Genomic DNA, 12,184 nt, shown 5'->3' on the forward strand with positions numbered 1-12,184 from the left:
AACGTTGCTTTTAAAACCCTTGCCTGAGAGCCAAAGAGGAGCTCAGGTCTTTTGAGCTTGAGCTGCCTGTTCTCATTGCTTGACCCTGCACTAACTGCAGTATACTTTCGTGGCTCAGATGGTAAAGGATCTGCCTGCAATGCAGGAGACCCAGGTTTAATCCCTGGCTCGGGAAGATCCCCTGGAGAAAGGAAATGGCAACCCATTCCAGTCCTCTTGCCTGGAGAATTCCATGGACAGAGGAGCCTGGCGGGCTACAGTCCATGGGGTTGCAAAAGAGTCGGATATGACTGAACAACTAACACTTTTCTTCACCACAACCCAGTATCAGTAGATTGGCTTTGCCGCCCCTTGGGTGAGCAGACTCAAGTTTGGTTCAGTAAGTCGCTGACACAATCAAGAATATAAATCACTATGGGGCACTTTTGTTTTGAAAGCAGAAGAAATTACTTCAGCTTGTGATAGGAAACTGACAGTTTTCCAGTGCTTATTTGAGGAAGTTGGCGGCTTAGAAAGAATTCACACTTGCAGCATTCTGCTAATCATGTCCACTTTACTGCTCATGGCTGGGACCAAGTGATCTGCCCACTCAGACCCTTTCTTTCTTTCTTTTCTCTCTCTTTCTTTCTCTGTGTGGGGTCTTAGTTGAGGCACAGGGGATCTTCAATCTTTGTCGCATGTGAGCTCTTAGTTACAGCGTGCTGGATCTAGTCCCCTAACCAGAGATCAAACCAGGGCCCCCTGGGAGTGTGGAGTCTTAGCTACTGGACCACCAGGGAAGCCCCTAGACTGTTTTCTATTCTTTTAAAAAATATTTATTTATTTGGCTTCATCGGGTCTTAGTTGCAGCACCGACTAAATGCATCATGTGGGATCTTTCTTTGTGGACACAGGTTCTCTAGTTACGGTCCACCGGCTTAATTGCTCCTCACCATGTGGGATCTTAGTTCCCTGACCAGGGGTCAAACCGGTGTCCCGTGCATTGCAAGGCACATTCTTAACCACTGGACCAGCAGGGAAGTCCCAGAACTGTTTCTTGAGGTGCTTCAGCTCTCTATCCCCAGGAAGCCTCCTCTGCCTTGCTTCTTCTGGAAGGCTCTCTCTATTTCCTGAGTCTGGAGGGTCCCTTCCACTGACTGGAGACAGAAAGGGAAAAGGATCTTTTGGGATCTTGGCCTCAAGCCTTCTTTCTTCCCAGAGCAGCCCCACACTGGGTGCCTGTAAGGATGTGTCTAGGAAGACACGTGGGACACATATTGTCTCACTTATCTGATGCACATCAGAAACATCACATCTTTCATTGCACAGGAAGGGCTGAACGTTCTGTTAACACAGAGCCCACATCTATCTTGGCTTACCCGTGACTCCTCATGACTTTTGCATGGGGCCGTGCAATGTAACAGATGCTCAGAATAACATTTATTTACTATAAGTGCCATTTGTAACTGATTAAATGTAGTGTAGTGGTCACCTCAATGAGAAGTTGGTCCTCCGACTTTTGTGCTAGAAGACAGCTTCCTGGCATAACTTTGATTCAATGAAACAGTTGGATGGGAGATCAGTCTGACTCATTGCCAAGCTTAAGAATTACGGGTATTGAAGAGAAGTTGTGGTTTGATAGCTGTCAGATGTAGACATATACAAATTGTGTGTTTCCTCCATTTTCCCCCTCTTCTGTCCCTCTCTTTTATTTTTGTGTGGTGCTTCGTCCCTGTGACACTTTATGGACAAAAATGGTGTGAGGATGGGAAAGAGAGAAGCCCCACAGAAATTAGAGATTGAGTTACGCAAGGCAGCCTTTCATCCCTTTCTGTTATTTTCCCCTCAGGGTGGCTCTTTTGAAGCCTTGGATGATAACAGTTCATTATTTTCATGATATTCCATTTACAGAGTTCATGGACAGACTATGTCCTTACACGGTATATTTTTCTGCTTGGCTCTTGTAAAGTTTCTACTTAGGGAGTTTTCTTTCTCCTATTTGCAAATCAAAAGGCCCAATAATACCATCAAAGCATATAAGAAATAAAATGGACCCACTGGCTTCACTTAGTTACCATAAGGAACAAAGTTTTATGATTTCCATCACAGTTCATGGCCAATTCTTCTGCGAAGTTGCTTCCTTCCAAAAGAAATTTGTAGAGATCGCGTGCAAGAGTGCATGCTCAGTTACTCAGTCATGTCCAACTCTTTTTTGACCCTGTGGACTGTAGCCTGCCAGGCTCCTCTGTCCTTGAGATTCTCCAGGCAAGAGTACTGGAGTGGATTGCCATAACCTCCTCCAGGAGACCTTCCTGACTCCGGGATCAATGTGGGGGTCTGCCTGCCTCTCCTGCATTGCAGGAGGATTGTTTACCAACCAAGTCACCTGGAAAGCCCTGGTAGCCATTGGTGTAACTCAAAAATAGAAATAAAATGGAATATTATACAGCGACTAAATTGTATATGTCCTGGGTGTTCATTGGAAAGAATGACGCTGAAGCTGAAACTCCAATACTTCGGTCACCTCATGCGAAGAGTTGACTCATTGGAAAAGACTCTGATGCTGGGAGGAACGGGGGGCAGGAGGAGAAGGGGACGACAGAGGATGAGATGGATGGATGGCGTCACCGACTCAATGGACATGAGTTTGGGTAAATTCCAGGAGTTGGTAATGGACCGGGAGGCCTGGAGTGCTGCGATTCATGGGGTCGCAAAGAGTCGGACACGACTGAGCAACTGAACTGAACAGAAATTTTATATGTAAAGAAATATTTAAGACCTATGGAAATGTTCATTATACAATCTTTTATTTAAAAAAAACAGGAAACTGCAAAAAAAGGCAGAAAATATGCAAGCACGTGAAAGAAAATGTCTAGCAGTGTCTGAACTGTTTTGAAGAAAAGGTGATTATTGTGGAGTAAATGTCTTTAATAATAATTTTTTAAAGTTCAGAATGGGACCTCAGAACCAGAGGCTGTGGGACTGGGACTACCTTTTGGAAATTCGTGGAGTACATTAGAGTCTGATACTGTGCTTCAAGAAGCTGCTCGGCAGTGGTGGGGCTGTCTTTCCTCATCCCCGGCTGCCTGGCACGTTGACTTGGAAACTGTTTAATGGATGCGTAAGAAAAAGAGGACCCGCGTTCATTCCCCCTAAACTCGTCGAAGTTCAAGTGCGGAGGAATAGCCGCGTCTTGCCAGAGTAGGAAATCTGAGTCGAGTCGAACGAAGGACTGATAAAGATGTCCCTCGTTAGCCCTGGGAAGCCTGCACCGGGCACGACGTGAACCCCGTCGGACTCGCCGACGGCGGCCCTTCCCGAGGGGCCGGCCGCGCCCGCTGGAAGGTGGGAGGCGGAGTCGCCCGGCTTCTGGGAAGAGACCAAAGGAATGAGTAATTGGAAATTCTGTAACAGAGACCCTTCTCCCAAACCCTATAGACCTTTCACCCCAAACCCCCTGCCGGGAAGCAAGAGGACGGGAGACAGACGCGGCGGAGGGAAGAGTCACGTTCCGGAGAGGGAAGTGAAATAAAGAGGGCGGCACCCGGGGGGACCTGTGCGTCATTGAGGGACCGAGGAGAAGCGCGGGCGCACGGGGTGGAAAGGAGAAGTGGGAGCGAGAAGCCGGAGGGGGCGGCCGCGCAGCGCGGGTAAGGGCGCCGGGCAGCGCCCGAGCCTCCTGCCTTCTCCGGCCGCGCCCCGGCCGCCCGCAGCCTCCCGGCTCTAGTCCGACCCGCGCTCCGGATCCGGCCGGCGGAGCGCGCCCGCTGCGCGCAGAATGTGGCCGCCGACATGGCCCCGGCCCCGGCCTCGCGCGCCCTGGCGCTGGGCGCTGGCACTGCTGGCCCTGGGCGGCGCGGGGCTGTGCCACGCCAGCCCGCAGCCTGGGTACCCCGCACGGCCCAGCGCCAGAAACAAGTAAGTGCGTGGCCTCTCCTCGCCCCCAGGACGGCCGAGAGCCGTGGGCTCCCACCCTCCCCTCCCCGGTCTCCCGCAGGACCCCACGCTGCCCGGCAAAGGCGAGGAGCTGCAGCCGGGGTCCTCCCTCGGGCTGCCGGGGCGGCGCCTCCTCCGCGGTGGAGCGCGCTCCACAGCCGGAGCTGGGCGTCCCGGGCGACCTCGCCCGCGCCCCCAGCGGTGCCGCGCCCCGGACCGTGAGGCGCAGGGAGAGCCCCGCAGGGCAGGGCGATCAGGAAACTCCCCGGGAATGACTGGGGCCCCTGGGACGTGGGGAGGAGGGCCCTTCTCGTCTTTTGTCGGATTAAGGTGCCTGCTCTCCAAAGGTGCACCCGCGCGCCCTCCACATGTCGGCTGGTTCCCCTCCCGCCTCCGTGGGGACCACGGGCTCCCTGACCCTCGCTCGGTCGGTCGCCCTGAAGGCTCGTTCCCTCTCTCCCCCGCCTCATTGTTCTCCGGGTTTATGCCGTGCCCTCTCCCCGACTCTCCTTCACCCCAGGAACTGGTGCGCCTACATCGTGAACAAGAACGTGAGCTGCTCGGTGCTCGAGGGAAGCGAGACTTTTATCCAAGCTCAGTACAACTGTGGCTGGAACCAGAAGCCCTGTCCGTCTGCACTCACGTAAGTCGTGGAGTGGAGGGGCGGGCTGGGCGCGCCGGGCCCGGGTGGGGGCAGGGGTGGGGTCGGATCTCTGGGCTCCAGCGGCTCAGAAAATCTCTTCGAGCGGATGAAAACTCAGCCGCTGAAAAGTCTGAGCGCCGAGCAGGGTACCAGGCTCTCCGGGGTATTCGAGGCTGGAGTGAGCGTCCGGGACGCGCCTGCCTTGCGGTCAATCGCAAGGCAGAGGAGGGGACGAACAAAGCCCCCCACCCCCATTCTCTCTCCCTCTCTTTTTCTTTCAATTTTATTACTAACATAAGGCAGCTGGACCTAATTAGATCCATATTGTGTGTTCTGGGGCACGGAGAAGATTCCAAAATGTATACTGCTAAAAACTCTTATGAGTAGGATTAGCTGAGAGGTTTGTTCTAGCCAGTGTTCTAAATCAGGCGTTTTGTCCAAATGTCCCCATAAAACTGACCTCTTCCAGGTGTTGTGTATCTCTAAACCGAAGTCCCCAGTAACAACCCGCTTGAAAGTGTGCGGTTGTTGTTTTTTCAAGTTAGATTTGGGAGATTCCGCTAAGTGGTTGTCAGGAGAGAATGGTCCTTAAAGAGGAGGGGAAGGATTAATCTTTTTGCTCATAGAGATTTCACTGTCTTAAAAAAACAACAAGGAGGAAGCGAAGCAGCAGAGGACAGATTTTGTTACATACATCAGCCTCATTCAGTTGTCATCTGGGCTAGTCTTTGTGTTTTTGTGTAAGTCAGATATCAGAGGGTGAGCTGATGTGAATAAATGGCTGTAGCCAACGCATGGGATGGTTGAAATTAATTGTTTTCTCCTAAGAATAAGTTGTTTGTCTTAGAGCACAGTTGTCTTTACAGCAAAGAGTAGCCAGTAGGCGGATCTGTCTCTGGCAGAGCGAAGGGACAGACTGGAACTTGTGCTGCAGGAAACCTTATTCCAGAAGGCAATGGGGGTGGGGATTGGTGGGGGGGGGGCTTCAGGCTGTAGTTGGGATCATCCCAGGTGGGCTGTGGCGAGGACTGAAGAAACAAGGAAGGGGTGCGTGCGTGCCAGGTCACTTCAGTCGTGTCCGACTCTGTGCCACTCCATGGGCTGTATGTAGCCCTGCAGACTCCTCTGTCCATGGCGTTCTCCAGGCAAGAATACTGGAGTGGGTCACCATGCCCTCCTCCAGGGAATCTTCCCCACCCAGGGATCGAACCAGGGAAAGGATAAGTCCTATTAAAAGCAAAAAAAACCACCACCCCCATCAAAACAAAAAAAACTTAGACTCCCCACTGCTATACACAGAGCATCGGTTTGACATTGAATTGCTGGCTGTCATGCTGAGTTGGGTAGCCCGTCAGAGGGGCACAGTGTTCTCCTAATGCCTGTGTCTCTGGTTGCACAGGGCGTGGAACACAGCACTTTGCAGGTGTTTCTGATAAGCCCAGGAGCCCTAGTTGCTGCTCGCAATTCACAGGTGTTGTCAGTTCTTCATGATTTGATCCTTAGGACTTGAGACCCGTGGAAGTGAAGGTTCTTGGGAAACTCAGCCTGGAGTTATGGAGAGGGGGCTTTCTGGGTGGCATGGGATAGGCGGGCCTGGAGGCCCATGACAGGCTCGAGTGGGGAGTGCAGTTTAGCCACTGGTGACTGTTGAGCATCGTGGGAGAAGCAGGTAGGAGGCATGTGGACTTGACACAGTCGGAGCAGAGCTGAGCTGTTGGGGGCGGCGGAGAGAATGGAGGGAGGAGGAGAGAGAGAAAAGCCAAGACTTTGGAGGAGGAAGTGCCATCTTAGAGAACTGGGGAGGAGAAGCCCAGGAGGTGGAGGGGTCCAGAAAGGCCAGGGCTCTGGGGCAGCAGGAAGAGGGGGATAGGCCTTCTGCTAATGCAGAAGGAGACAGTTCCAGGCCGGGGGCTAGGCCTTGTAACTTGTATGAAATGCAGGGTGTAATCCGGAGGAAACCCCTTTACCCAAGAGTCTAAAGTGTTTCAAGGGTTTTTGTGGGGAAAGGGAATTGGTAGTAGCCAAGCAGGTGAAGCCTGGTGGCTCTCAGACTGTAAAGAATCCGCTTGCAATGCGGGAGACCAGGGTTCAAGCCCTGGGTCTGGAAGATCCCCTGGAGGAGGGCATGGCTACCCACCCTTCTTGGCTGGAGAATCCCCGTGGACAGAGGAGCCTGGTGGGCTACAGTCCATGGAGTCCTCACAAAGAGTCGGACATGACTAAGCGACTGAACACTTCCACACTTTAAAGCAGATGAAGAGCTACTTGGAAGACTTAGCAGGTTTTAGGACCGAAGTGCAAAAGCCGAAGGGAGAGACTGAATTTGCCCTGAGACTGAGGGAAATCAGAGGGAGCCAAGCGTTCGGTGGGGAAGTCAGTCCTGCAGCAGGAGAACTCCTGAGCTGGACGCTCAGCTGCCGCGGGCTCTGGGGACCTGGCACGCGTGGGCTTCCAGAAGGTTTAGCCGATGCTCAGTTTGCATATACAGAGACTTTGGTTCCAGATTGGAATTTGGGCGTCGTTCGTGTGAAACTGGAAGTGGAGAGGGTTTTGTCTGATACACGCGCGTTGGGAGTAAGCACTTTCCTGACGCTGTAAAGAACCTTGTGTCAGGCGCCGTGTCGGGGCTGTTTAGTCCGTACGTTAGTTTACTGCCCGCCACGGTCCTTCAAAATGAATACCGTTGTCCCCATTTTTATCAGTGAAGACTTGAGGCAAGAAGTCCCTGGCCTTCCTGTGGTCCCATGACACGGTAGTGGCAGGGCTGCCAGGAGACCTGGCCTTTGTGGACAGGCCTCTGTCCCTGTAGCATGAGAGAGAGTGCAAGTGTCCTCAGTGGCTTCCCTGGCAGCTCAGTGGTTAAGAACCTGCCTACCAATGCAGGAGATGCGGGCTCAATCCCTGGACTGGGAAGATGCCCTGGAGAAGGAAATGGCAACCCACTCCAGTATTCTTGCCTGGAGAATTCCATGGACAGAGGAGCCTGGTGGGCTGCAGTCTGTGGGGTTGCAAAAGAGTCAGACACAGCTTAGTGACTAAACAAAAGCAAAACAAAACAACAACAAAAAATCGCTTTAGTACTTGTAGAGTATTCCACTACTAAGAGGATCCCCACCTTCTTTCATGGGAGGCAATTCCCACATAAAAGTGAGTGAGCATTGTTGGCCCACGTACGAGCTTGTGCATGTGTGTTCATGCCTGTGTGCTTCACTGTCTTTCCTGGGCATCATTTGCAAGGAGGCTGTGGACTCCATCATTTTTCACACTGTCTACCATGCTGTGCAGTTTGGCTCTTATTTTATGAAAACACTGGCCAGTTTGCTTCCTTTGTTTGGTTTGTTAGGCTGGTTGTTGAAAAGATGCCAGTTAGGGAGGCCAGACTGGTGGGGCTTGAGACTGGTGGAAAACCACCCCTGTCCCCCTGGTCTCAGCGACCACCCTGAGACTTGTCACTGGGGATGGAGTTCAAAGTGTGCTTCCAGAAAAACCTTTCAAAGCTCGTGTCCTAATACTTGGGAGGTGGTGATACCATTCTTGTGTACAGAGAATGGTTAATTACTATGAAGACTTCTCTGTCACTAGGAATTTGAAATCAGGGCTCGCTCTCTGTGGGTCTGTGTCTCTGGTACACTCAGTGTGAGGAGGGGTCCGGGCCTCCAAGGCACAAGACCGTGTTCACAGACACTGCTCTGTCTTCCCTAAGCTAATTATTGAGGGTGGCTGATCTGACCCAAGGAGGAGATAAGAGAAGTTATCTGATGCCGATTATCCAGTGAGGAGGGAAGGGCAGCTGCTGTGGACTCTAAAGCAGCATAAAAGCTGATCGTTTGCTCTGAAGATGAGTCTGAGGACCATTCCCCGCTCTGAGATCATTGTTCAACTTTACACGTTCATGTTAAGAAAGGCATAAATCTTCTAAAATTTCATCGTATTGCAGAGTTTTCTGATTCACTGTAAAAACCCTTAGCAGTTCAGCCTGTTTGGTAGATGGTCACTGTTGCACACGCATATACACCTCCGCACTTAGGATGGTCCCAGCAGATCCGCACCTGAGTCTGGGGTCTCTATAGGACACCTCAGCATGGAGAGAGCCTGTCTGGTCCTGGACTGGTTTGAGGGACTTGCTTTGGGAGACATAGGAATGTGGGAGACTTGGAATTCTTTCTGCAGGGTGGGGACCGGGCAGGTTGACGGCCTTGGCAGGCTTGATACAGTGGCCAGGGCTGATTTCACGAGACACTCTTCTTGGAGTGCATTCTTGTAAGGGGATGAGTCCTTTTATGTTCATTATCTTCCGTCTGTACTGCAATCCCTGGACGTTATCCCCCTTTTACAGGAGGGCATGTAGTCAGGAAGTAGTGGAGCCTGGGAACAAGTCCAGCTCTGTTATTTCTAAGCCTTAGGCTCTTCCCATCCCACACCCACACAGCCCCATGATGTCTAAACCCACACTCAGTGATGAGCACCCCAAGGGTGTGTGTGGTGTGTGTGTGTGAGTGTGCCTCCATGTGTGATGGTATGACCCTGGCAGCCCCATTATGATGGGAGGGAACAGTGAGGGTCTGAGCTCTCGCAGAGCCCCACCCCCCACAACACAGGTTGGCCATGCTGTGTGTACTGCTGGTGGAAAACAGCACTGTCTTTCTTCTCCTGGCTGGACTGGGCATTGTTCCTTTCATGCATCATTCATTCCTCATGGCAGCGATTCTAGAGAGTTCCATCACCTCCCACTCAGCGGGGCTAAGCTGAGTGCTATTAGTATTTGAGGCGTTTGGGGGTGTCCCATGTGCAGAGAAACTGCCTTGCTGGTGAGGACAGGGAGGACCCCAAACGTAAGGCAGGGTTTTTCCTCTCTATTCACTGCCGTCTGACACTGCAAACTGACGGGTTTATCAGCGTCTGCCCAGCCCAGCCCCTACCCACTCCTTGGGTGTGTAGAATTTTGGTGAAATTTTTCCTATTAGCTCTTTTTTTAAAAAAAAAAAAAAAAGAAAAACACTCAGCGGTTGGGACAGGGAGCTGGGCGGGGCCAACTCTAGGAGCCTGCACTGCTGTGATAACACAGATGCAAAATTTTCGAATTTCCCCCAGGTGTGAGTGTTGGTGCTGAGTTTCCAGAACTCCTCTAATCCTTAGATTCTAGAGGGAGCAGATGGTCATTCATTTGGAAGAAAAGTTTTCTATTAGGGAGCAATCTCAGCCAGGAAAAGCTTAAAAAGAAAAAAAAAAAAGGACTTGAGATTGAGGGAAAAAAAATGAGGGCTTACGTCTTCTAGAGCCAATTCTACGTTTCTCACATCTCCAGGAACAGAATTCCTTTCAAGTCAAACTGTGCCTTTTGTGTAGATAGCTCTGGGGGAATATTTCTTCTTTCTGGGTTTTGTTTGTTTGTTTCCAAGATTTCTTGATTTTTGGCTGTGCTGGGTCTTTGTTGCTGCACATGGACTTTCTCTGGTTGCGGTGCGAGAGCTTCTCATTGCGGTGGCTTTTCTTTTTGCGGAGCACAGACCCTGGAGTGTGGGCTCAGTGGCTGTGGTGCACAGGCTTAGTTGCCCCTTGGCATGTGGGACACTGGGCCAGGGATCGAACCCATGCGCAGTGCATTGCATTGCAAGGGAGATTCTTATCCCCTGGATCACCTGGGAAGTCCCTTCATTCAGTTTTTTAACCAATGTTTTGAGGTACGTTGGCTGTGACAAGCCCTGCTCCTTGGTACAAGGAGGGACCTTGTTATCATGAGGGACCCCAAGTCCAAACCCAGGAGCACCCGCACAGAGGCACCCAGAGCTGTGCCTGGTCCCTGCTGCGTCCCCCTCTTCCGGGCCCCATCCTCAGCAGCCTCTGGTGCTTCCCCAGGTGTGTCAGACCTTCCTTTCTAGCTGCCTCGCTCTTTTCCTTCGTTTCTAGTAGATACGATGCTACGTTTGAAGAGCCCTTTGGTGTTCCCAGGAGAAGGCAATGGCAACCCACTCCAGTACTCTTACCTGGAAAATCCCGTGGGCGGAAGAGCCTGATAGGCTGCAGTCCATGGGGTCTCGAAGAGTTGGACATGACTAAGCGACTTCAGTTTCACTTTTCACTTTCACGCATTGGAGAAGGAAATGGCAACCCACTCCAGTGTTCTTGCCTGGAGAATCCCAGGGATGGGGGAGCCTGGTGGGCTGACATCTGTGGGGTCGCACAGAGTCGGACATGACTGAAGCGACTTAGCAGCAGCAGCAGTTGGTGTTCCCAAAACATTTTCACATTCATAATTTTATTTTATTCTCATCGCAAGCTGAGCCAGGAGATCGAGCAGGGAAGAGATTGGGGTCTTGGAAGAAGAACTTTGTATTTATGGGCTACACTTTCCACCTTTTTTATCTTGGAGAAAAATGAATAGAATACACACAGAGGTTGTGGCTTTAAGGAAAACAGTTAGCTTTTTGTGAAGCTTCATTTAATTCCCATTAATTAGTCTTCCTCCACGGATCTGTGATTCCACCAACACTTGGTCAATGAATTAGAATTCTGATGAAGCCAGAAAAGGGGAGACACGGCAGGGTGGGGTGGGGACAGGTCAGTGGGCCCCTCACGTAGTCCCTCAAGGCTGGCTGGGTGTGGCCGACGCTTCTGGGAGAGGAGATAGAAGATGCAACTTCTGGCCTCTGCTCTACCACCGCCAAGCTGTGTGACTTCAGGCTGGTCACTCAACCTCTCTGAGACGCGCTTCCTCAGCACTACAGGGGAGGTGACAGCTGTGAGGCACAGTCACCAGCAATGTCTAACAGACACAGCTTGTTCTCCCTGTTTGGAGTTGTCGCCTCCTCTTTAAAGGCTCTGAATTCCCTAACAAGTTAGAGAAAGGCTGAGATGCTAAAGAATGAAATAAAGACATACAATGACCTAAGATGACAAGAAAATGAGACAGTTTAAATCATTTGTAAATGTTAAGTTAAACCCAGAGGTTGCTTTGGAAGCAGAGCAGTCATGGAGTTTTTTTTGGAAAAAGCACAGGAGAGATTATGGTCAATTTAAAATAGGTGCTTTGGGCTTCCCTGGGGGTCCAGGGGTACGAGTTTGATCCCTAGTCAGGGGACTAAGATCCCATGCGGTGTGGCCAAAAGTTTTAAAAAATAAAAATAAGTGCTCTGGTTGCTGTGGACGTTGGTTCCTAGCTCTGCAGGTGTTTGGGTGCCCGTGGCGGGTCCACAGAGAGGAGTCAGCTGAGTGTTCCAGGTTGCCTTCGCTGAGCTCCAGTCGTGTTTCGTCCAGCCAGGAACACGCGGTTTTAATGCTCTGCTCTGAGGGAAAAAAAAAAAAATCCTATTCTTCATGTTGGGAATATTAAGATGTTACTCGTGTTTACTGAATGAATGACGAGGCAGGTACCATGCATGACAGTGAGCTGCTGTTTTACATACTGTTTTCAAAAACCAAAACCTGACAGGCTGCCAGTGTTCAGATGATTTCCAGACTGTCACCCAAATGTTCTGATTTATTGTTGGCTACAGGACTGTTTCACTGCCCAGAATTAACTGCTTCCGTGCTTGATGAAGCTGTTTTCTGGGCTTAAAAACAACAATGACCCACTTGATAAAATGACACAAGCGTGACTCTGCCTGATGAATGATTTTCCTGGGAGGA

The 12,184-nt window shown here is 51.1% G+C and overlaps 1 protein-coding gene across 1 annotated transcript in view; it reads left to right on the top strand.

Moving 5' to 3' along the window:
* The first annotated feature begins 3,757 nt into the window (after window positions 1–3,757).
* Window positions 3,758–12,184, top strand: part of EMILIN2 (elastin microfibril interfacer 2) — a 59,948-nt gene continuing 51,521 nt past the window's right edge. The window contains exons 1-2 of the mRNA XM_052660399.1: window positions 3,758–3,897; window positions 4,436–4,558. Coding sequence (XP_052516359.1) covers window positions 3,758–3,897; window positions 4,436–4,558 — 263 coding nt within the window. The remainder of the gene's footprint in view (window positions 3,898–4,435; window positions 4,559–12,184) is intronic.

The sequence above is a fragment of the Budorcas taxicolor genome, chromosome 22 (assembly GCF_023091745.1).
Source record: "Budorcas taxicolor isolate Tak-1 chromosome 22, Takin1.1, whole genome shotgun sequence".
In the NCBI taxonomy this organism is placed as follows: domain Eukaryota; kingdom Metazoa; phylum Chordata; class Mammalia; order Artiodactyla; family Bovidae; genus Budorcas; species Budorcas taxicolor.